The following is a 25,777-nucleotide window of genomic DNA, read 5'->3' as shown; positions in this document are numbered from 1 at the left end:
AAATAAAGTTTTATCGACAATCAACAGTCAACAAGCATTTTAAAAATAAATAAAATAAATTTTCACTGACAATAAACAATCAACAAGCATTTAAAAAAATAAATAAAATAAAGTTTTATCGATAGTCAACAGCCAACAAGCATTTTTAAAATAAATAAAATAAATTTTCACTGACAGTCAACAATCAACAAGCATTTAAAGAAATAAATAAAATAGTTTTATCGACAGTCAACAGCCAACAAGCATTTTTAGAATAAATAAAATAAATTTTTACTACCAGTTGACAAACTGGCTGGGTGACACTGGGCAAGTTACTTTCATCCTATTTACCTCAGTTTCCTTATCTATAAAACAAACTGCAGAAGGAAATGGAAAACCACCCCAGTGTCTTGGCTAAGAGAACCCCAAATGGAATTATGAAGAATCAAACATGACAGAAATGAATGAATAACACCAACAATGTGCAATAGAGTATGCTAAACAGTGAGAATATAAAGAAAGCGATTATTGCTATCTTTTTTTTTAATAATAGCTTTTTATTTTCAAAATACTATCTCAACATTCACCCTTGCAAAACCTTGTGTTCCAAATTTTTCTCCCTCCCTTTCCCCAGCCCCTCCCCAAACAGCAAGTAATTCAATATATGTTAAACACAAATCAAAAAGGAAAAAAATGAGAAAGAAAACAAAAAGCATTGTTATCTTTTAAAAAAAAATTTCACCTTCATTTTCGGATCCATCTTTTCTTACTCTTTCCCAGAAAACCAGCCCTTATAACAAAGAATTTTAAAAAAAAGTGGGGGGGGAGAATAATTCAGCAAAACGAATCTACCCATGGAAAAAGTCTGACATTCTATGCAATGCTCCACAGCCCCATGATTCCACCTGGCTTCTCATATCTCTTCTTAGTGGCCAAAACTGGTCATTATAATTTCACAGTGTCTGATACAGTGGCCGCCCTTTTCCCAGATCCCAGGGACCAGTGGGAACTGTGGCAAATTAATTACTAGTGAAGGTTTAATTTTTCCTGTATCCTAACCAAAAAGGGATTTGCTTCTATTTGACCTAAGAGATGGCTTGCAAAGCTTGTTTGCTTCAGAAAAATCTATTCTTCCTGCAATCTTTGCTTGGGGTCCACCTTCCCTCCCCCTGATCTATCTGTTCCTTTCTCTTACATTTTTCCCTGGGAGGTCCTCTAAGGAAACGTAGACATCAAACAAACAAAAACAGTGACTTGGTGATTTTGGCACAGGCACAGATTTTTATGAAGATCCCAAGAAGATGGAAAGTTTTTCAGATGTTTTTGGAGCCCACTTTTCTTTGCCTCGGGGCCAATGCTTACTCTTAGTTTTTTCACTCCTTTTGTATGTTGCTCCTATTTCTAGACAGTCACGTCTCTGCAAGGTCCTTCAGACTGGTCCTTGTTATGGGGGAAGAGTGGGGAGGGAAGAAGTATTTATTAAGCACCCACCCTGTGTCAGGTACTGTGCTACCCAAATATTATCTGGGACTCTGGGAGGGAGGTGCTGTAATAACCCCCATTTTACAGATGAGGAAACTGAGGCAGGCAGTGGTTAAATGATTTGCTCAGAATTGCATATCTAATAATTATCTGGAGCTAGATTTAAATTCATGTCACTTTGGGCTCAGAGCTCTCTCGCTCTCTCTACCCCCAAATCCTGCATTACTTGTGTCTCTGTCCTACAAAATGGCTTCTTTCCTATGGTAGGAAAGTAAGGTTTCTTGATGTCCCTGTGATTTCAGATGGAAACAAAGAGAATCAGACAGGAAGCTGACTCTCTGTCAAGTCTGGTAACAAGGCATATAACCGAATACAAGCGTTTGCAAGATCACCTGGGAAACTGGGAGAAAGAAACAGAGCAGCTTTTGCAGGATGGAGAGAAGGAGAGACAGGTACGTCACTTCCACTGAGAATGATTTATGAGCATTTTGGGTGAGAGCATTTAAAAAAACTTTAAGGGTAAGTCTTTATTTAAGAGATATATAGCACTATAAGGTATACCAGAGCTTTATTCATGACAACCTTGCTTAATCAGGTCATTCAAATCTGATTTATTATCCCCATTTTGCAGATGAGGAAACTGAAACTCAGAGAGCCTTGAATGACTTCCCTAAATTGGCACATAGCTAGTAAGTGATAAAGTCAGAATTTGAACCCAGGCTTCTGATGCCAAATTCCAAACAAATATGGACCAAATAGCCCATCAGCAGCACAATGGCTTTTTTTGACTCAGATTGCTATCTAAAGATGTCTTGAAATTGAGCCTACTTGTATCTAGGCTGGGGGACAAACATAATAATAATGTTAGTCACCTAGAACTACCCAATGAGTCAGTATCCAGATTTGGGAATAGAATCTGGGCCTTTTGACATTTAGTTTGGGAATCTGTCCACTAGCTGTGCTGGGGGTTTAAATTTGTGAGATTTTATTTATTTGAAAGACAAATACAGCTTTATTAGAGAAAACTGGAGTTTGACAGTCTATGAATAATTTATTACATCTCAATAAATGTATCATGAATCAATAAAGGAAAAGTTAAGGGCAATAAGTTCATTATCTAGTTAGCTATTGATTCTTAAATGTCCAAAATAGAGTGGTATTAGAAAGAAAATAGAGGAAATAGTATCCTTTAAATACCCCAAATCTTAAATACATCAAAAACACAGGTTATAACAATGATAGAAAGCACAAAGGAGTCTTCAGACCATTTCTTTTTTAATTTCTTCATATTCTAATAGGGAGAAATAACACTCCCCAGCCTTTACCCTTAACAGCGAGATTTTATTTAATAATTTGCAAGATGCATATATATTGTATCTAGGATATACTGTAACCTATTCAACATGTAAAAGACTGCTTGCCATCTGGGGGAGGGGGTGGAGGGAGGGAGGGGAAAAATCGGAACAGAAGTGAGTGCAAGGGATAATGCTGTAAAAAATTACCCTGGCATGGGTTCTGTCAATAAAAAGTTATTTAAAAAAAAAAAACAAACAAATAAATAATTTGCAAGATGAGGTTTTCAAAACCTGACTGATTTTGTTTTGCTCCCATGTCTGTGTCTTCGAGCCGTCCAGTGTTTTGTCCTTTCCCAGAGAGTGGGAGATTTCATCTGTTTTCATGTTCCTGTTCAGTGAATTATGGCATTCTGTTATCATGAAAGAGAAATGCGTCGGGGTTAATTTTGTTTAGTCGGAATGCGCTTCTAGGGTGTAGATTACATACGCCTCTAATCTTGGTTGTACCTGACTATTTACAGAAATCGGATCAGCTGCTTTCCCGTGCCAATCTTGCTAAGAGCAGAGCCCAGGAGGCCCTGAGCATGGGCAATGCAACTTTTTATGAAGTTGAGAGCATTTTAAAAAACCTCAGGGGTGAGTCTTTAATTTTTTTTTTTAAATCCAGAACCATGATGCTATTGGTATAAGAAATTCTCTTTTCTAAAGCAGATTTGCAACTGCTGTGTCTACTTTTAAACAATAACCTGGCGGCTAAGTGACTCTGGCCCTGGCGTCAGGAGGATCTGAGTTCAAATGTGGCTTCAGATGCTTAATAGTCATGTGATCTTGGGCAAGTCCCTTATTGCTATTTGGCCAACATGTGTCAGAAATAGACAGCTCTGTTTCTGAGTCTCTGAGGCATTATTAATCTATCAAAATTATAATATTAATATCTACATAGGTTGGCTAAGTTTTTTTATATACATTATCAAATCTGCATCTTGAGAGTGTCCAGGGGTTCTCAAACTTGTTAAATAGGGGGCCAGTTCACTGTCCCTCAGACTGTTGGAGGGCCAGACTATTGTAAAAACAAAACCTTTGTTTTGTGGGCCTTTAGATAAAGAAACTTCATAGCCCTGGGTGAGGGGGATAATTGTCCTCAGCTGCCGCATCTGGCCTGTGGGCCCTAGTTTGAGGACCCCTGGACTCTAGGTACCATTATTCCCTTTTTACAGATGAGGAAGCATGAGTCTAAGGCATCTGTTCATGGCTGCATATATAATATAAGAATAAGGATTTGAGTCAGGTTTGACAGACCCCAGGTCCAGCACGCTATCTATTGAGCCCTGCTGCTTCTGAATTCTTTATCTTTGCTGGAACTAGAGTTGGGTCTAATTTGTCACGGTAGAAAATGCTTGTTACTGTTCCCAGAAATAGCTACCATTGCCCCCTGGTGATGCCGTTAGCCTGCTTCATTAGCATGGGAAACAGTAGGAAATTATTGTTCAACCAGAGAAAAGAGAAACCTTCCCAGAAGCTCCTTTATTTGGATTTTCTGTCAATTATTCCTTTCCCACCTAAGCCCACCTGTTCTTTCTCCCACCTATTTTTTTTTTTTTATTCAGATCTGTCCTGTAGCTTCATGACTGTTAGCCCTTATAAATGCTTATTCATGGATTGATTGAACAATCTTTATCACTGCAGATCAGAACCCACTCATAATCTTAGAAGTTTGCTTGGGGCACTTAGAGATCAAATGATTTGCCCAGGTTTACATAATCAATGTATGTCTGGTGGTATTTGAACTCAGGTCTTCCTATTTCTGAAGCCAGTTCTGTATATACTCTGCCATGATGTCTCCCTTTGTTTCTTAGCAAGGAGGCTCAGGAATATAAGTTGCAAGTATTTAAAGTTTTAAATTCTAAACTTTTGTCTGTTCACAACCTGTGTGGCTTTGGATAGAGCCAATTACTTGCCTCAGTTATCCCTTTTGAATGCAGGTGGGTAGATGGGAGCTGTTTGAATGTTTAGAGAAGCTAAAACAATACATTTGATTTATCTTGAAATATCAGCTCCATCCTGAGGGACAACTGGCCTCAGAAATTAAAAAAAAAAAAATCCTAACAAAAAGGAATTTAGATCTCAAAGAAAACATTTCTTTAAGAAATTGTGTCCCCTATGTATACATATATTGTATTTAATATATACTTTAACAAATTTAACATATATTGATCTACCTGTCATCTGAGGGAGGGGGGAGGGGGAATGAGGGGAAAGATTGGAACAAAAGGTTTTGCAATTATCAATGCTGAAAAATTACCCATGCATATGTTCTGTCAATAAAAAGTTATAATAAAAAATAGAAAAAAAAAGAAAAAAAAAAGAAATTGGGTCCCCAGATTTTTAGACTCTTCCATTAAATCATTAGTAATCCCTTGGACTCAGGGCACTCTCTTCTCCCATCTCAGAATTTGATCTACAGGTCGGGGATCGGAAAACAGAAGCAGAAAATGCTATGAGGAGACTCCCCTTTATCAGTCAGCTGGTTGCAGAGGCCGATGACAAAACAGGACAGGCAGAGAGGGCCCTGGGCAGCGCTGCTGCAGATGCCAGGCGGGCAAAGAGCATGGCAGGAGAGGCGCTAGAGATCGCTGATAATATTGAGCAGGTGAGTTATTGATATTCTGGGCAGGGAAGAGGAGGGCAGGGACCCTGGAGAAGGATGGAAGAGGGAGTTGTGTCTGCCCCATTTTGGCTCCTAAATGAAATTGAGACTTTGTCTAGCCCATGTCCGTGGGCTGATCTCTTCTTGGGGAGAGACAGGCTCGTCACCCACTCTGACAGAAAGGACATCATTTGTGGCCCTTTCCTCATATCCCTTTCCTCAATAGGATTGGACTCAAAAGATTCTCACATTGGTTTTATACACATGGGATTCTAGTTCCAGGCATTCAAGCAGGTATAACTTACCTATGTGAGAGTTATATGGACGTCTTAATTTCAGAACTTGAGAAAATATGGACCAAAATTCCAACTGGGAATCTGTCTCTTATGTTTTATCTCTTATTAGGAGGAGATGGTGGTCATTTAAGTCCTTATTTTAAAATTGAATCTAATGAAGGTCAAGTGGTAAGAGAGACAGAGACAGAGAGAAATAGAGATAGAGGGGGAGAGAGAGACAGACAGACACAGAGACAGAGAAATAGAGACAGGGAGAGAGAGACACAGAGATTCAGAGAAAGACAGAGAGATACAGAGACAGAGACACAGAGGTAGAGGGAGAGTCAGACACAGAGACAGAGTCAGAGATAAAGACAGGAAGAGAAATAGAAATAGAGAGAAAAAGAAAGAGAGACAGAGAAAATAGAAATAGAGAGAAAAAAAGAGAAACAGAGACAGAGACAGAAATACAGGGAGAGGAAATAAAAATAGAGAGAAAGAGAGATAGAGAGAGATACAGAGACAGACAGGGAGACAGAGATCCCCCTCCACCCACCCACCAGAGCTCTTGACCTCTAAACTATTTAGCTGTACTAGGTCAGAGATTGTGACGCATCTGTTTCCAAGTTGTGTTACCTATGGAAACAATATCCAAAGCTATGTCATGAGCAAAGACCAACTACATATAATTTTCCTTCTATTGCACCTGGCACTGGGTCCGCTGTAGTTCAGTGCTTTTCCTAAGTGCTTATTGATGTGACTGATGTTGAACTAGATTTCTTTACAGAGGTAATAGCTCCCAGACCCTGGTCATATTAGCCTCCAAGATGGAGCTTGGGGATGACTCCCCACTGAAACCCAAGAGGCATCCCAAAAGAATCAGGCAGCAGGACACAGAGAAATGTGGATTTGTTTTCCTTCTTTTCTGTTTTCCCATCGTTTCCCTAACATGTTTATTGTTCCATTCACAGTCAAGCTGAGACAGGAACACAATCATGTTGTTGACACCCTTCCAGTCCTTGACAGACCCCAAAGTGACTTGTTTGAAACCAAGCCTGGGGATGGGTGTGTTCCCAAAGCTGGCCTTTCTCAGCAGATCTAGTTCATGTCTTCAAGGGTCAGCTGCAGCTGTTTGTCTTCCTAATTCATCTCGGGCTTGTTTTTTTGCCTTGTGAATAACTCCCCTCTCATCCATGGCTCCATTTCTCCTCCCAGGAGATAGGGAGATTGAACTTAGACGCGAACACAACAGCAGATGCAGCCTTGGCACTTGAGAAGGGAATGGCCACTCTGAGCAGCGGGATCCGGGATGTGGAAGGAGAGCTTGGAAGGAAGGAGCTGGAGTTTGGTCAGGATGGGGATGCTGTGCAGAGGGTAAGTTTCCAGAGGTTGACTTGTGAAAGAGCTTGTGAAATCAGCCCATTTATCACCTCCCTAAATCATCCATGTTTTCTGTTCTTCAGGTGATTCAGGAAGCCCAAGGGGCTAATACCAGAGCCCAAAATGCAGGGTTTGCCATCCAAGATACACTAAATGCCTTGGACAGCATCCTGAGTCTAATAGGTATGTAGAGTGCTTTTCCAGCATATTAGTATGCTTTGAATGGCCTATTGGAGAAAACACTGGATTCTCCATTCAAGAAATATTTATTCTCTACTGATTTTGAGATACTCTATTAGAACAGAAAGAAATAAACAGAACCATATGGGCTCTCAAGAAGCTTGCTATCAGTGGGAAAATGTAATAGCTACACAGATAAGTATATACAAGATGCTTTATCATTGAAGGAATAAGGAAAGACTTTATGGAGGAGGTAACATCCATGCTGTCTTGGGAGGGAGAGAAGGGTCTATAAGAGGTGGAGTTGAGGAAGAAATAGATTTCTGGGCATGGGTGTTAGGAGGAGGAGAATGACTGTTATATTTGACAAATAGTAGTACAGTTTAGCTAGATTGTAGATTCCATGAAATAAAGTAATAAGAAATAAGGCTAGAAAGTCACTGGAAGTTTTTGGGCAGAAGCATGATTGGCAGTTGTGAAAAAAATAGTAGATTGGGAAAAGGAGAAACTGGAAGCAGGAAAATCAAGTAGGAGAAATGATCATAGTCTAGGTATGAGGTGATGAGGATCTTGGCTGGGAGGATGTCTATGAGAATTGAAATTGAATTAACAGTTAGCAGTTGATTTCATAAGGGCACTGAGGGAGAGAGAAGTCTCTATAATATCTATAAGGTGGCGACCCTTATTGACTAGAAAGATGGCAGTAGCTTCCACATAACAGGAAACTGTGGAATGGGATTTACAGAAAAACATTATGGGTTCTATTTTGGACTTGTTGGTTTTCAGATGCCAATGGGTCATTTAGATAGGAATAACTCAGAGATAATGCTATAGGACTGAAATTTGGAAGAGAAATGAAGGCTGAATTTATTGATGTGAAAGTCACCTTTTTGAAATGATTATTGAACCTACAGAAGCAAATAAGATCACTAAGAAAGAAAATGCAGGGGAAAAAAAGGGAAGGAGGTCCAGGATAGACTCAAAGTACCTATAGGTAGTTTGGGAAAAGACACAGAAAGTTAGTGGGATACTTCTGGTCCTGAACATTTTGAGTCTAAAGAAGAATTTTTAGACACTATGGAACTTGAAGAGCCATGTGTTCTAGGAGATCATACCAAATCTAAATAGGAAATTGGTTTTCAGTTTAGTTTGAACTGAAATTGGATTATTATTTGGTCTTTTCTGTTAAGCCAAGACTAGTCCTTACTAGAATGTCATGACTCAGGAGATTCCAAGAGCATTTAGATTTAGTCTGTTATATATTCCCAGTATTATTGTTGTTGTTTAGTCATTTTCAGTTACCTCTGGTTATTTGTGACCCCATTTGGGATTTGCCTGGCAGAGATACTGTGGAATGGTTTGCCATTTCTTTCTCTAGCTCATTTTGCAGATGAGGAAATAGAAGCAAACAAGGTTAAGTCACTTGCCTAGGATCACACAGCTAATCAATCTCAGAGATCAGATTTGAACTCATGAAGAGGAGTCTTTTTGATTTTAAGCCCAGTGCTCTATCCAGCGCCCCACCTAGCTGCCCCACTTTTTCCCACTACAGTCAAGCAAATGTAAACGTGATTTTCTATAGCTTGACATCAAGAATCTGAAAGAGTGTTAATTTTCAAATTTGTTATTAGTCATTGGCCTAGTCTGATATCTCTGAACATCAAACAATTCCTCTAGTAGAGTCTGGGTTAGAGCCAATAAATATTTATTCAGTATCTGTCTTATGCCCAGGATTATGCCATTAAAGAGTTTGTGTTCTGGAAGAGGTAATGATTCCCTAATACTTTGAAAGCAGAAATAAGAATGGTTGTTGATTACTATTTTAAATTCATCTAAATCCCAATGAACTTGATTTTACCTATTGGATAGCAGCTTAAATTTCACAAATAAAAAGTTGTTTTATTTAAAAGTAATTCTATTAAGGTAGCACGTCAAGATTTACAGAACATTTTGTTTGGATACTTAGCATTATTCTCCCCATTTTACAAATAAGGAAACCCAGGCTCAAGAGGTTAGTCAAAGAATATCAGAGCTAGAAGGGACCTTAGTTTCATCTGGTCCAATGATTTTCAGCTAAGGATAAGAGAGAGAAAGAGACTTGTCCAAAATTGCATGAAAAACATAATTTCTTGTCCCTTGACTGCTAGGCCAACTCTTTCCACCTTAATAATCAATATTTACATAATGCTCTGAATTTTCCAAAGTACTTTATATTATCTCAATTAAGTCCCACTGAAACTAGGACAGGTTGATGGGACTCTGTCTCAAGGTGCTGAATTTAGAAGGTGTCATTAGCTCTTCAGTATCATAGAAACAACTTGGAAAATAAGAATAATTAAAATAGGAAGTTACATTATTAGTACTGATGGCCTCCCTAGGAGCTTCATGCCAGTGTCCTGCATCCCTCCTATAGGGACCGTAGTCACCTATTCATCCCCAATCCAATGAGAGCTAATTTATATCATTTGCTTTGGGGCACAATTTGCTGTTTTTGATCCAAAAGCAAAAATTTCTAATTATAGCTCTGTTTGCAATAAATGCTACATATATGTGTAAGGAAACTGAGGCTGTCCATGAACACACACAGCTAAGTATCATAGGCAGGATTTGAATCCAGGTCTTCCTGATTATTCCAGTCCCTAGTACATAGTAGATGCTTAATAAATGTTTGGTGATTGGTTAATTGACTCCAAGTTGAGCCCTCAGTCTCTTATATGAAACTGCATTCTCTCAGATCATGACAGATCATTAAACATAAGACTCATAGGTACTTTTAACATCTCTACCTTCCAACCCCCAACATGAATTCTAGGAGCTAGGTTTTATTTATTTTCCCTTTATGTAGCACAAGTCAGGAAGGAATGGGTGTTTCCAGAGGTAGCTTGAATTGTCCTAAGGTTGCTATAGCTTATTTAAACCAGCCTGCTCTGGCCAGGTGCTGCTCAGGCTGGTATTCCTCTGGATGGTTTGTGAGAAGAACCTGACTTGAATTCAAATGACACTCCTCGTCGAACTGAACAGAATCTTATTGTATTCCCTAGATTTCAAGTCAGAGGCTTCCTTTCCCGGACAGCTGGGATCCATCTCCCAAACACTGACCTCTGCAAAACCCTAAACCTTAGAGATTTGCTTACAATCTGCTAAGGACAAGCAGCAATAGTTTCCCTGAAAAGAATTCAGGAACTATAGAATAGAAGTGACCTTGAGTCCAGGGCACTGGTGGGTTGGGTGAACAAGCATTTTGGATTGGGACAAAGACTTCATCGTCTTTGAGCAGCTATTTTGTTAGATTACCTGCCTAAACATATTGCTATAACTTCCCCTCATCTAGAGATTAAAAAAATGTTTTACATATATTTTTAACATGTTTAACATATATTGGATTACTTGCCATCTAGGGAAGAGGGTCGGGGCGGGGGGAAGAGGGAGAAATTTGAAAGACAAGGTTTTGCAAGAGTCAATGTTGAAAAATTATCTATGCATATGTTTTGAAAATAAAAGGCTTTAATTAAAACAAATCTAAAAAAAATTTAAATTAAGGGGCTAACTTGGGGGTCAATGGGTAGCTGTGTAGCACAGTGGAAAGCACACCAAATCTAGAGTCAGAAGGACCCAAGTTCAAACCAAGCCTCAGGTACCTACTAGTTTTGTGATCCGGGACAAGTCCCTTAACCCTTTTTACTTCAGTTTCCTCATCTGTAAAAGAAGCTGCAGAAGGAAATGGTAAACCACTCTAGTATCTCCCAAGAAAATATGGGGTCATAAAGAGTTGGATATGACTTAAAATGAATAAACAACAAAACAACAAACTTGGGGTTAAGCAGTGGAAAGGTGGTGACAACTAAGCCCAGCTGCCTGGTGTGGAGTGGACATTCTTCCTTGATGGCTAAGTACTAGAAGCTAGATAATCTAAAAAGCATGTCAGAGGCAAGGGAGTGAGCCTTGTGGAGGCAGCCAGTTACTGGTTCCCCTGGGGATCAAGCAAGGCGTAGTCTAGTAGTTGGGATGTTCTTGGATACCAGCAGATCAGACTGAAGGAGAGGAGGAATGTGGATCTTGACAGCATCAAAGGTGAGTTGGGGCTGCTCAGGAGAAAAGTCAGGATGGTGTGGATTGTACAAGCCTGACAGTTTAACTTTCTCTGGAATTTCCTCATCATCTGTAAAATGAGGACGAATTGGACCAAATGACCTTACAACTCTACATCTATAACCCTTGATGGTTTGGGGTATTGGTTCCATGAGGCTGATAGTTTTGAGCAGGCTCTGGGGTTTTTATGGGCAGGCCTGAATCTCTTAATTCAGCCCAATCTGTCTCTAAAAGGGGCCATACAAAGCTGGACTTTGTTGAAGGTTCCATCTTTAGAAAGTCTGGGAGTTCCATTGGTCTCAAGAACATGATGGATTCTTGGTCTGTCATTCTCAAAGGGAACCATGACATCAGGAAGAAGTTCTCATGGCTTATAAAGTGAATTAAATTTAAGTGAGAAAGGCCTGTGCAAAGTCACCAGTCTTACCCTCTCCTCCTGAGCCATCTGGGTCTAGTGGCAAAATATAGATCAGGAGGACATAGATGGCCCTGGATGAAAGGGGGAACCTTGGTCTATTTAAGCTAAGGCTTTTCACAGATTTCGATTTGCCTGAAGCTAAGCCCATTTTGTGATTAAGACTAGGTAAAAATGAGGCAAAGAATGGCCTCTTTTAACCAATCAAATGATAAAATAAAATCAATCTAGGAGGAGAAGACCTTCAGGGTTCCTAGCCAGAACAACAAAAATGGCTATTTGCATTCACTCTGAGCCATCAGAAACCAAACAAGGACCAGGTAAGGCTTGATCTGGAACCCAATATTGGCTGGGCAATAGGAGCCAGAGTGATTTGAGGTTAAAAAAGAAATCTTCATTCATAAACACCAAGATATCTTGTAAGGGTTTCAGTGATGAAAATTGATGTTTCTTTGGGCAGAGTACCTGCAGGAAAGGATATAATTCTCTTTATGAACAGAGGGAGAAGATGGAGAAAGGGACAGAAAGGAGGGATAGAAAAAGGGAGGGAGGAAGGAAGAAAGGAAGGAAGGAAGGAAGGAAAGAATAAAAGATAGAAGAAAGAAAGGAAAGGAAGGAATAAAGAAGGAAAGAAGGAAGATATGGAGGAAGGAAAGAAGGGAGCAAGAAAGGAAGGAAGGAAGGAAGGAAGAAAAGAAGGAAGGAATGAAAGAAGTAAGGAAGGAAGGAAGAAGGAAAGGTAGAAAGAATGAAGGAAGAGAGGAAGAAAAGAAGGAAGGAATGGAAGTAGGAAGGAAGGAAGGAAGAAAACAATGAAGGAAAGAAGAAAAGAAGGAAGAAAGGGAGAGAGGGAGGAAGGAAGGAAAAGAAGGAAAGAAGAGAAGGAGGGAGGAAAGAAGGAAGGGAGGGAGGGAGGAAAAAAAGAAGGAAGGAAGGAAGGAATGAAATAAAGAAACAGCGAGCTGAGTTGCATTGCCCAACTGGAACTGGCTAGTTGGGTACCCAATGGAGCAGCTACTATTACTCATATGGAAAGGAAGTAGTAGAAGATAAAAAATGCCCCACGTGTATTGAGAGAAATCTGGCTGTAGAATTTCCTGGTTGACTCATTTCCTATTCCCTGGAACAGATCAGCCCGGCGGTGTGGATGAAGAAGGCTTACTCTTGCTAGAACAGAACTTCAGCAGAGCCAGAAATCAGATCAACAGCCAGCTTCGGCCCCAGATGCTGGAACTGGAGGACAGAGTTCGGAAGCAGCAAGGCCATCTTCGGTCTTTGGAGGCAAACATCGACGGGATCCTGGCCGATGTCAAGAACTTGGAGGACATCCGCAACAACCTGCCTCCGGGCTGCTACAACACACAGGCTCTCGAGCAGCAGTGAAGCCGTCCCAGAGATTCCTCCTCCGCGTTTCTCAGGTCGCAGATCCCGGAGTCCGGGGCTCAGCACTGGTCCGGGGGTGGGGGGGAGGTACAATTGGACTTAACTGAACTGACCCTGATCTCAGCGCTGTGACTGGAGCCGGCCAGAGGTCTGGCTGGATGTGTGATGTTGGATATGAATCATGTTAGGTAATGAATCAAACGGCATTACAGCACGAGACTGATGGAGCAGCCGGGACCCCAGGATAGGGAGAGGATTAGCGGTGCAATGGCCATATCAAAGGGGCAAAGCCATGATTAACAGGCACATTGGGCTTTACCTAAGGACCAAAAAAATGGAGAGAGAAGAGAGCCCAGTTCCCGATGATTACCATTCTTGCATCTTGCTCTGGCCCATCCAGTCCCATCCCCAGGGGTCCATCTCAGGATGCCTTTCTCCCGAGTCCCAGGTCTAGTGAAAGCCAGATCCTCCCCTCTTTAGCAGGTTTGAACCTGCTCTCTGACTGACCTTTGTGTCCATGTTCCCTCACCCCTAATTCTATTTGACCCAGGTGAAAAATGTAGTTTAGCTCCACAGAAAAGTCTGGAGGTGAAGAATATTTTCGAGAGATTTGTTTGAAAACATAATCATTTTTAGATTTATCTAATACTCTGAACCTCCGTGGGCAAAAAAGAATTCTCCAAGTTTATCCAGCCTTTTAAAAATCATCCTAGTATCAAAAGAGGGAACAAAACCCAATGAAATACTGTTACCTCTCGGCATCCAATGCCAGACTTTTACCCTTTGGTACTCTTCACTCTCACCTCATGAGGGTAGCACTTAAATCCACTTCTAAACCAGATGGATAATGGGACAGAGGGAAAGTGGGGCTGCTTACGTTCTGGTGGTACTCAGAGCCCTACTGTTTTGTGATCCTGTTGCCTCAAGAGGCTCTCCAGCCTGAGTGGGCAATAGCTTTTACCCTCCTGTCAAATGACGCAGATTGCGTTTCATTATCTATTAAAGAAACAGAGAAGGAAAACTTTTTGGTTCAAACTGATAAAATATGTAGCTCGAATATTGAGAGAGCTCAAAGCTATCTAGAGAATCAAGTTATCCTTCCTTTGACCTCCCCTTTGAAATCCCAGGTTTCAATATGTATTTTGTGGTCCTTATGTCAATATACCAAAGGATGCTCCCTCCTTAGACTGAGCTGAGTAGAAGATCTTGTCTGTCCTACACAGTGTTTGGTGGAGTACTTACCTGGATGTATCTCTGCCTCAATCTTGAAAGACTTTTTGGTGCTGCCTTTCTTCTTTCCACCATGTTTTCCCCCTTCACTTTTAATGGACATTTTTTAAATAAAGAGGTATTAAATAAGCTGCCTATTGTCATTTCCTGATTTATATACTCTCAACTACAGATGAAAGAATTTAACAACTAGAAAGTACTTCTGCAATTAGAGGGGTCCTTTGGTCTTCCAGTCCTAACTCCTGATCCTGCTTTATGGATTTTCTTCCAGTTGGAAAAGAATTTTGCTGTTTGATATTTCTTATAACGGAATGACAGAATTTTGTTTCTAGGACAAATTAATCACCTCTCCAGGACATTTCAAGGGAACTATTTCCCGAAGGAGTTAAAAATTGACATGTATGATTTCTTGACTTTTGGAACATGATCAAAGCAAAATATCTGGTAGCTACAGGATATCATGTATTTGAGGGAATAAATTTTCTGTGATATTAATCATGCATATGCCCTTGGGCTGAGAAATTGGGAGAAAGTGTATGATCATCAGGCACTGATGAATGGTACTTTTGACCATTGTACTTTGTCTTGGGTGAAAGTGAATATCCCAGGCTATGGTTTCTTTTTATTTCTCTTAAAAGATGAGAAGATAAAAAGAAGTAAAATGAGATGTAATCTAGTCTCATGTTTGTAGCAAGTGACAAATAGCATGAATGTGCTTCCTGTGCCTTTTTCTAATTCTTGTTATAGTACTGGAAATGACTAGCTCAGTTTTATCATTTGTAGAGAATATTCCCCTCAAAGGTTAAGTCTAGGCTTTCCTTCTAGTTAACAGGTGGTTATACAGTCTCTGTAAGCAACCCAACTCCTCATGCTAATTATAAAAGCACAAATAACTATTTGCCATAGTTAAAATCCATCAACTGACTAAAATTTTTATCAAAAATCAGAAAAATAGTAAATCATCTCAAAGATGATTTAATATTCTTTCCTCATTAGATACTCAAGAGTCAGCATTTAGGTTTGGGAACAAAAGAGGAAACAATATAATTTATAGATGGCTTACCAAACACAATTTTGATGTGCCAATCTGAATTTGATGTGCCCTACTGAAAATAGAAGCTACTGTCTAAATAAATAAACTATTATTTTGAGAATAGGAGCATCACAAAAGGAAATGACTCATTATTTTATTCATCATTGATGGATATCACCTATCAGGGACACACTAATATAATACATGTTAAAATGAGCTAATCATGAGGTTAAAATGGCCTGCTTAAGAATTAAAACAATAATATAAAAATGTTTGTTCTGAACAGAAATGGATAATACTACACCAGTCAAGTGGCTGACATCATTCTTATCTAGCTAAAAGAACTGCCAGCTTCTGGACTAAAATTTGACATTTAGCCAAGCATATATGTGATATAAAGTCCAAATGTGAATTAATATCTACAGTAGAGAAGAGTAATTATTAAATAGAATCATTTTGTTTATTTCTGGGCCAAAATTATTAAAAACAAATATAATGGAATGATTGTAGTGGTTATTGTATTTTAATAGTGCCTAAAAGGTTTTGATTATCATAAGTCTTAGGTTTCATAATGAAGGTAAGCTGAACTAGCACTCTCCTACTTGGATGTCTTTAATCATGTGTCTCATCACAGATAATTAACATTGCAAATAGAAGGGTAAACATCTTCATAATAAATAAATTTTCCAATTGGCTTTGGACATTAGTTCTCAACCTGTTGCCAGTATGATGCTTAATAAATGTTCGTTGATTGATGAGTGTTAGAGTGGGCAAGGCAATATAAACACTGCCCATGATAGACATCTATTATATACTTTTATGAAGATTAATACACATGAGTGTATGCAAATGATTGAATTTGGGCAAAAAAATTTGCATTAAGTACATTTTATAGCTGTTAGTCCCTATAAAGAAAAATCAACCAGTTCTCTTACTGAGGAGTCTCAAACTTAGTGCTTATTTAAGTTTACTGTTCTGTTTACACAACTACTGTCTAAAACTTTATTTCCCTGTACAAAGAGAGACATGTAATGTAATATTCCTTTAAGTAAAATGAAAAGAAGATCCTTCAAGCAGTCCAATACAGTCCACTAAAGCATAATCTAAACCATGGTCCAATTCCTTGACTTGAGCAGAAGTGAAACAAGAAACCGATAGCATCATCTTGTTTATTATAGAATTGAAACATTTTGCTGATAAAACTTTTGTCCATGACCATCTTTAGCAACAATATTTTACTCAAAATATTTCACTATGAAATGATCTTGTAACTTGAATGTCATTTTTTTTTAATGAATTGGTTTCAGGAAAACAAATCTTACTGTTAACATGGCAGCTTCTGTGATCAACATGTGAATTGAAGAAAGCTCTTCCCTCCCTATACCAATCCTAGAGACTTTTAAAACTTAACCACGTTCTGGGCCCTGTGATTTGAGCTGACAAATGAGGAGGGACTGAACCACAGCTCATTTCTAACCCACCAGAAAATATTCATAGGCCCCTCTAAACTTAAACTACAAAAGAAACAACATGGTGGACTTTTACTGTGCAGCTAGATGAAGATGTCAATAAGATGAGTCATAGTGTATTCATAATCATTATCACAATGCTATGTTCCTAAGGCATGCTGTCCTAAATTAGATGAACTACAAAGTTGATCATTACTCCCATACATCCAAATATGGCCAACTGGTCTACCCAATTATTTTCCTATTATTCTCTTATTGGAGAAAATAAAATACTGGGATCTATGTTCTTAATCCCATGAAATTGTGTGTGTGTGTGTGTGTGTGTGTGTTTATGTGTGTGTGTATACATGTGCATGTGTGAAGGGTTAAAGGTAAGTTCATGTCACTAGAATAAGATTTTTCATTATTTTCTCTACTTTTTGCTGCCATTTAGAAATTGAGAAGCATGATTGTTTATTCCTACCAGGAAGTACCTCTGCTATTTCTTTGAAATAGCTCGAGGATAAGCCCAGAGCCCAATGGTGAATGGTTGGAAATGCACACAGCAGGATCTGCCACCCGTCTAGAAGAGACTAGCTCAGAATTATCAGGCACTGTACAAATAGAGAAATTCCTTTTCTGTGTCCATGATGGACTCCCATGAACAAGAGGAGCAGTGAGATCTCAGAGGTTACCTGAGGAGCCCTGAGGTACCGATTAGCAGCACAAATTCCCTCTGGAGATCTCTCGTGGGAGGGATGAGTGGATGGGTCCTCATCTGCTCTAAGAACTGTTTTCATTTTTGGAGGAAAGGATGAGAGAAGGGGACCTTATCTGATGGCAGTTTCCTGCTTGTTGGAAAGAAATGAGACTGGCGAGTCTCTGTGACTGCCATTTCTGCTCCCACCTTTCTCTTCCAGTCTCCAAGTCCCACCTCAGGTAAGCTGAGGAAGCAAAGACCAGATTCACATGGCCTGGTGGTCATTCTCTTGACAGGGCCTTTACCAAGGCCTCTAGACCCTCTCCTTAGCATTGACTGTGAGTGGATCCTATCAATAAGTCCCATTGTGAGACAAGAGTAATGTTCTTATCATTCTTAATGAATAAGGAGCTTGAAAATGGGAGTGAAGAAAGGGATAGAGAGAGGAGAATGTGATGGTTCTGTACTAATTTTTCTTTGATAAACTTTGATAATAAGGGCGTTCTTTCCAGCTTGCTCTCTCTCCTTCCATCCCAGAGTCGGTTCTGACCTGATTCTCTTTTCTGGAACTTTACTTGATCTACTTCTTCCATCTGTAACATGCCTTCAATGTTTCCTCTACACCAACAATTGCTCCTTAATGAGAGGCGGGAAGAGCAAATGGAGTTTGAGCCCTACCCGAGACCTGCAGCATAATGCACTGGAAAAATATAATCTATAAAGTCATATTGAACCTAGGTTCAAATCCCTCTTTCCATATTTCCCTCTTTCATGACCTTGGGCAAATTATTAAATTTCCTGTTTCCTCATTTAAAAGATGAAGAAATTCGACTATATGGTCATCGGGATCCTTTCTGGCTTCATACCTATACTCTTAGGAGCTTAAAAGATAGAAAAAGGTATCTACTTCATCATGGAACTGCCCCATTTGACTCATAGCTAGGTCTTAAGTTTTGTTCCTAATGATGGACCCTCATCATCTTCCCTTAGTCTATTCATAATCAAGAAATCCTTGCTGGTAGGAAACCCCAATTCCCCTGGTATCAGCCTCATTCCATTTACATTACTTCTGGATAAACTTAATACCTTGCTAGTCTGTCTTCTGCTTAAGTAGGGTTAATTTGGACTAGATAATCTCTTAGGTTCTTTCTGTCTTCACAGTTCTTCCCTATCCCCCAATGTATTTGTGGGATAGAAGATGAAACTTTCTCTTTTTTCAGTTTCTCTTTATCCGACTTAAGTTTATACCCCCCCCATCCCCATGTGTTCTAAGAAAACTGGCCTGAAATCTTCTTAATTATAGTCATGAACGTGAAAGTTTGTATCCAAGGAGACAAGGTATTGACTAACTAATTGTTCTTGGATTTCACTCCCTTCCAGACTTGCAAGAGCCAATCACTGCCGTGGAATTTTGATGAAAAGCCTCCATTGTTGTAAGACCCTTCTTCAAAGTCAACCAGATTTGCCCAAGATGGGAAACCAAGTGAAAGGAATGGACAGTCAGTGGGAATCACCCATCCTAGCTCTCTAAGCAGACTCCATGACTTTGGAAACTGGCCTTGAGCCCCTTCAAGGGTGAACAGTAGAGAGGAAATGGAAGAGGGAACTTAAATCCATGCATCTAAATAGGTTTTCTGCAGGCTCAGTGCTCCCATGGAGAGTCCTATTATGTGAATAGTGTTCCTATTAAGGCAGATTTAATTCAGTTGAAAACTGATGTTTCTTAAATTCCTAGAAGACCTTTACCTAGCCTTACAGAAACACTAGAATGCTATTTCTACTCCATCAAAAAAAAAAAGTTAAACCCTGGATTATCCCAACCAGGATTAGGGTCATTGTGTTTTTGTTTAATTTTTTTTCAAGATCATGATATGATGTTAATAGGTCATAATCTGTACTAGTGAAAGAAGTGCCCGTGTCATTGAGCTTATGGATTCACCATCATTATCTGAGTATCTTATACACACAGGGAAGCATTATAACATTAGACATGGGCCATAGAAGAACCAGATTCTCAAGGATATCCAAGGCTGGATGACCACTTAACTTATTTATTTTAGAAATTGCTGCATTATTAGGATTTTACCCGGCATAAGTGAACCAGGCGTGTGCCTAAGTTTGGTGTAGACGGGCTTAGTACAATGAGCTGAAGGAGGTGGGTACTCCACAAGCACTTTTTGACTAACAGTCCCCACCCTTCCCACTAATTCTCATTCCATTTATAACCCAAAAGCTCTATGGTTGGACCTTCCAAAATGTGTGAGGACCGGCTTTGTTTAAAATAGAGGTTCAGCCATGATTCAGTTTTGGAGCAGGAAAATCATCTCCTAAAACCAAAACCTGAAGAAATAGGTTCAAAGTCCTGGGGAAAACATTTCCAGACTTCACAATTGTAGAAATTTTCTATCTCCTGGGACTTCAAAACCCAAGCGGTTCACTCTTGGCCAAAAAAAGAGTGTTCCACCTCATTGCTTGAGGTTCATATTTGGGGGTGTCCCTGGAAGGGCTGGGCTCCCCCAATAATGAGAGCTGAGGCTGAATGGAGTAGGACATCAAAACAGAAGGAATGCCAAAGAAATGAGATCAAAGAAAAAGAACCAGAGACACCAATTTCATCCAAGGTCTATGAGAAGTGGGAGGGAAAAAAAGGCCGGCCCTTTGGGATAAAGGGCATGCTAGGAGGGCGAGGGCCAGAGCCACCACCCTAGAGCATGCTGGGAAGGTGGGCACCAGAGCCGCCTCCCTAGAGCATGCTGGGAAACGGACATCAAAATACCTCTATGGGCAGCACTTTGCCCTCCCCAACTGTGGTCTACCCCCAACCAGGGAACAAGCAGAAAGGTTGTCCAAAGATGACCAGAGAAGGGTTTCCTTGTACCAAGTACCAAAGTTCATGGCACAGCCCTGTCCTGGGGGTATTACAGTCAGCAAGTGAGAAGGACAGACCAATGGGGAGACAGTGAAAGACCAAGGGGCGGGGAGAGAGAAACAGATGGACAGACAGACAGACCGGAAGAGTGGCAGAGAACAGGAGGAGAAGAAAGCACAAGGGCTGAATTGCTGCAACAGGGTTGGGGGGGCATAAGGAGGTGGCGGCAGGAATAACAGGGTCTATCCGGAGGCATTGATATACAGCTGGCTCTTGAGGATGTAGTCAATGACGGGCTGGGTTAGGTAGTCCACAACGTGTCCATCTCCGTGCTGCAGGGCCAGTCTGTGGGAAATAAAACACAGCCCGGTCAGAACCTTCTCAGAGTGGAGGAGGGGGAGGCAAGGATGGGGAGAAGGGGAGGTCACAGGCTGGGAGAGGATGGAGAGCCCAGGGGAGCCAGCCCGGCAGGGGAACTCCAGCTGGCCTCCACAGCAGGAGGCAGAGCAAGCGTCTGCCTCCAAACACGCTCTCCCCCAGTGCAACAGGGCTTAAAATGGAAATTCCGGCATTAGAGACTCTTTCCTTTGGATTCCTCTCCCTGTCTGGTCTTTTCTGGAAAGCAAATATTCCTGGGAGAATTCACAAATTAGACTAATTAATGATGAATTATTAAAATCTTATTAGAGCTCTTTTCTTCCAATGAGTAATAGAGAAGCTAAAGAAGCATTGAGCTCCTGTGGAGGGTGAGGAGGATACAGAGGGAAAAGGGCATATACAGGAGCTGAGGGGCCTGGAGGGCAGACAGCAACTCCACATATTGCACAATTTTATTTATCTGACACTACTTGGATTCACATTGAATTTCCTCTGTCTCTCTCTGTCTCTGTCTCTCCATCTCTCTGTCTTTGTCTCTGTCTCTGTCTCTGTCTCTCTCTCTGTCTCTCTCTCTCTCAATATCTCCTTCTGTCTCCTTCTCTCTGCTCTCAATCTCTCTCTCTCTCTCTTTCTGTTTCTCTCTGTCTCTGTATCTCTCTGTTTCTGTCTGTCTCTCAATCTCTCCCTGTGTTTCTCTCTCTTTCTGTCTCTGTCTCCCTCTCTGTCTTTCTGCCTCTCAATCTCTCTTTCTGTCTCCTTCTTTCTGCCTCTTAATCTCTCTCTCTCCTTTTCTCTCTGTTTTTCTCTGTCTCTGTCTCTCCCTCTCTGTCTGTCTCTGCCTCTGTTTCTCTCTCTGCCTCTCAATTTCTCCCTCTGTTTCTCTGTCTCTCTGTGTGTCTTTGTCTCTGTCTCTGTCTCTCTCTGCGTCTTTCTCCCCAGCTTTCTCCCCAGCTTTCTCTGTCTCCTCTCCCTTTCTCTCAATGACATGGGAATCTGAGATACAGCAAATTATAACTGTAGGTAGCCATTTACTTCCCCAGGTGAAGGCTCTGCAGTGCAGTCAGAGAAGCCTCAGTTTGACCACTTGGAGCACGTGGGTCCTAGAAAGACTAGCCAGGGTTTATCATCACAGATCCTGTCCTGAAGCTATCTTCTCATGCTTTAGCAGGTCCCCACATCCTCCCCCATGGCAACAAATAAATACAGACTCTGCCAAATGACTGGCCTTCATGTGTACATACAGACTGGACAGACTGTCCTGACACTGACCTGAGTGATTGACCCTCAAGGAATGCACACAACTCATACAAATGGAAGAGCAGGAAGGGAACACCAGACACTCTAGGTCAGGAAGGATCCCATTGTCCCAGGCTTGAGGTTAATAGAACACCCTCATATATACTTCAAAGCCTATGGGGGCATGCCAGAATGGCCTGAACACTCCATATAACATCGGAAAAGATTTGTCCCTCCCGTGGGTTTTCCCTCACTGGCTAGTGGTTGGTTTGCATGGGAGAGAAATGGTCAATGGGTTCCCATCCTTCTTGTGTTTGCTGAGAGGATGTTGAGAGTTGGGTTTTACTTGCAGTCCAGAAATCATTTGGAGTCACTTTAAGAAAAACACCCCAGATTTCCCTCCTACATTTAAGACTTGCTCTTCACAACAATTTTGTGAGATGGTGAAAGCAATGATATCCTTACTGTACTGATGAGGAAACAGGCTTTGATCAGTTCAGAGATTTTTTCCATGATTATGTTGTTGTTGTTCAGCCACATCTGATTCTTTATGACTCCCTTTTGGGGGTTTTCTTGCAGGGGATAATGGAATGGTTGGCCATTTCCTTCTCTATCTTATTTTACAGATAAAGAAACTGGTACAAACAGAGCTAAATGACTTGTCCAGAGTTATATAACTAGTAAATGTTTTAGGTTAGATTTGAACTCCCTCTGGCCAGTTGCTTTACCCACTGCACTATCTAGCTGCCCCTCCCATAACCACACAAGGAAAATAACTGAGGCATGATTGCTTCCCCTGTTTCCTTGTCCCAAGTCTCTTCTATCCATTATGATACACCGTCTCCTGATGGGATGCATGGTAGAGGCAAGGGCTCTAAGAAAATAAACCTGAAATGGTTCAGGATTCCTGGAGTCTTTTGTAGAGCTCTGCCTGAGGCAAACCCCCACTTTACTGCAATGGGGGTGGGAAAATAGTGGGGTTAATCTAAATCACAGTGCCTCCATGATCTGAATGGATACAACATGATTACTTTGTTACGCTGGAAACTTGATGGAAGACAGCCAGAATCTTAGGGGTGATGGCAACCTAGTCTTCTCCTAGGCAGGCTTCTGTTGAAGTCGTGGGTAATTTGTTTGGGAAATAAATGATGTCAAGAAATGACGTTGGATGTAAGGATTTCAGCCATCCTGTCCTCCTTTGGATGGGAACATGTGGAACAGACAAGGCCACCTTGCTGAGAAGGGGTCACTTTAGTCCCTCACCAGAGAGATACAGAGAATTGGGGCTATCGGAGACCTTAAAGCTCATTTAGTTCAGTTTGTTCATTTTACAGATGAGGAAACTCGACCCATGGAGATGTTGAGGTGACTTGTTTAAAGTCACACAGGAATCAAGTAGCAGAGCTGGATCTGAACGCAGAACCTCCAGACCCCAAGCTTGCCATCATACAAATAGTCACACTTACCTGCTCTTGGTGGAGCTGACAATGGACATGGGGTGGTTGATGTCATCCTTCACCACCAGGATGTTGTTCTGGGGATAGAGCAGAGAAGTCGGTTGCTAGCCACCTGGCCCAAGTACCTGGAGCTTCCCTTCCCCTCCCGAGCTCCAGGACATGTAGAAGATGAACATCTGGGTTAGGGCAGGGAGGAGGCCTGCCCTCCTTAAGAAGCTGCATGACTCACCTTGTACTTGCGGAGTATGGAGGAATGGCTCATGATCTGGTCTGTGTCTGCGGCATCCCGAGGTACCACCACAATTCCAAAGTCACCAACTATTACTTCCATCTGAAGCAATGCAAAGAAGGAAGGGAAGGAGGAAAGAAGGGAGAGAGGGAGGGAGGGAGGGAAAGAGGAAGGAAGGAAGGGAAAGAAGGAGGGAGGGAGGGAGGAAGGAAGGGAGAGAGAAAGGAAGGGAGGAAGGGAAGAAGGAAGAAAGGAAAGGAAGAAGGGAGGGAGAATAACATTTACATAGTCCTTACTATGTGCTAGGCACTGTGCTAAATGCTTTACATATAGTATCTTATCAATGACCTGAAAGGTAGGTGCTATTCTTATCCCCATTTTACAGATGCAGAAACTATGGCAAACAGAGGATAAAGTGACTTTTCCAGCCTCACACAGCAATGAGTATTTGAGACTGGATTTGAACTCAGGCGACTCCAAGCCCAGAACATCATCTAACTTCCTATTTAGTCCAGGCCACATATCAAAGACAAAAATGAATCGTTTCTTGTCCTCAAGGAACTTGCATTCTAGTGGGGGGTAAGACACGTGCAAAGGGAGGGAAGGACAAAGCAAATGCAAAGTGATGCGAGTTACTTGTAAGAGGGGAACATCGCCCGGGGTGGGGGTCGGGGGCAGGTGAGGCTTCACGTGGGAGACGCCCCCTGGTCTGAGTTTTTAGAGAAGCCGGGCACCCTCAGAGCTGGGCCATGTTCCGGACGGGTCATTTGTCTACTCCAGCAGCTGGCTAACTCCCCCCGCAAAGGACAGTCACACAAAGATGACAGAAGGAGGCAAACGGGATCAATCTCTACGATGAGTGACGTACAAAGGACATCAAAGGAGGCTTTGTGGAGCTGGGGTCCCGGCTGCCCTTGCCGGCGGAGTTCTCTCCGTGGAGGACGCCCAAGCCCGCGGCAGCCTGAGCGCTCTGGGTCAGTGCAACCCCGTAAATGCCCCCGGACGCGCATGGGGACGCGCGGGTGGTGGGGAAAGGTTCTGGGGGAGCTCTGTCAACTTCACCCCTCGTCTCAAAGCTCTAGCAATCGAAACGGGCAAGGGGTCTCCATCTCACTGCACCATTTGCATTTCAACACTTCTTCTCAACGTATAAATTTTTTTAAAGGCTTTTATTTTATTAAGGCTATTTTATTGTGACAGGAGCTATGCTAAACTTTCGGATGGTTGAGACTGAAGTGGGAGAGACTAGAGATAAAGACACGGTTTGGCTACAGGGAACTGCTGAAGGGAAGGAGGAAAGCGGAGGTTTAAGTTCCAACACAAGAATGGCTTACGAGGGAAAACCAAAACATAGCATCGCGCTGCCAGCGGCAATCCCAGCAGAGTCTGTGCAGAGTTGAGCTGATTTTTGAATCCTATGCATAAGGAATAATTTGGGAAGGGGGAGGGAATGAAGAGACTGGGATGTTTGGGGACAGATCTGCCTCTTCCCACGTGGATGTGGGGTGGATGGAAGGAATTATGGCTGAAATTGTTCGTCCTTATTTTCGTAGGGGACCAATGACATCACGGGGTGATATCTTGACTTATGCATAAATTGAATTTAAGTGAAGCAGAATCGCACAAAGTGATGAACTTACTCTCCTTTTTAGAGTCATCCAAGACCAGTGGCAGTGGATTAATGGAACTTATTAAATGGCACCCTTTAAAATGGGTGGAAACAAAGAATGGAACCAAATGGTACCCTGGATCAAGGATTCTTGAACTTTTCCCACTTACATCCCCTTTTTACCCAAGAAATTTTCCTGTGACCCCTAGTATATGGGTATATAAAGTAGGCATACAAATCAAACATTTAGTGAAAAAAAATCATGACGTCACAACCCCACATTCAATTACAAGATTTTATAGGAGATCGCTCTGGTCCAGACCCAAAAGGGAGAACCACTGAGACGTTAATGATTTAAAGGACTTATTAACAACACAAATTGGAGTTTTTATTGGCCCAGCAGCAGCTAGATGAAGGGAAAGACCTCATTTCAAATCCTTCTTCAGAGACTAACTTTGAGATC

At 41.4% G+C, this 25,777-nt stretch overlaps 2 protein-coding genes across 2 annotated transcripts in view; one reads left to right on the top strand and one right to left on the bottom strand.

Annotated features, from left to right (window-relative positions):
• LAMC2 (laminin subunit gamma 2) overlaps positions 1-14,484 on the top strand; it is a 75,388-nt gene extending 60,904 nt beyond the window's left edge. The window contains exons 18-23 of the mRNA XM_051998809.1: positions 1,764-1,913; positions 3,278-3,392; positions 5,207-5,406; positions 6,894-7,052; positions 7,142-7,241; positions 12,872-14,484. Of these exons, the coding sequence (XP_051854769.1) occupies positions 1,764-1,913; positions 3,278-3,392; positions 5,207-5,406; positions 6,894-7,052; positions 7,142-7,241; positions 12,872-13,125 (978 nt within the window). The 3' untranslated portion in view covers positions 13,126-14,484. The remainder of the gene's footprint in view (positions 1-1,763; positions 1,914-3,277; positions 3,393-5,206; positions 5,407-6,893; positions 7,053-7,141; positions 7,242-12,871) is intronic.
• Positions 14,485-16,543: 2,059 nt separating this feature from the next.
• The window catches only part of NMNAT2 (nicotinamide nucleotide adenylyltransferase 2), a 200,547-nt gene continuing 191,313 nt past the window's right edge, over positions 16,544-25,777 (bottom strand). Inside the window, exons 9-11 of the mRNA XM_051998808.1 lie at positions 23,706-23,807; positions 23,486-23,553; positions 16,544-20,750 (exon numbers count right to left, since the gene is read on the bottom strand). Coding sequence (XP_051854768.1) covers positions 20,648-20,750; positions 23,486-23,553; positions 23,706-23,807 — 273 coding nt within the window. The 3' untranslated portion in view covers positions 16,544-20,647. The remainder of the gene's footprint in view (positions 20,751-23,485; positions 23,554-23,705; positions 23,808-25,777) is intronic.

The sequence above is a fragment of the Antechinus flavipes genome, chromosome 4 (genome assembly GCF_016432865.1).
Source record: "Antechinus flavipes isolate AdamAnt ecotype Samford, QLD, Australia chromosome 4, AdamAnt_v2, whole genome shotgun sequence".
Classification (NCBI taxonomy): domain Eukaryota; kingdom Metazoa; phylum Chordata; class Mammalia; order Dasyuromorphia; family Dasyuridae; genus Antechinus; species Antechinus flavipes.
Note: the sequence above shows the minus strand (reverse complement) of the source record. Positions and strands in the feature narration are given on the sequence as shown.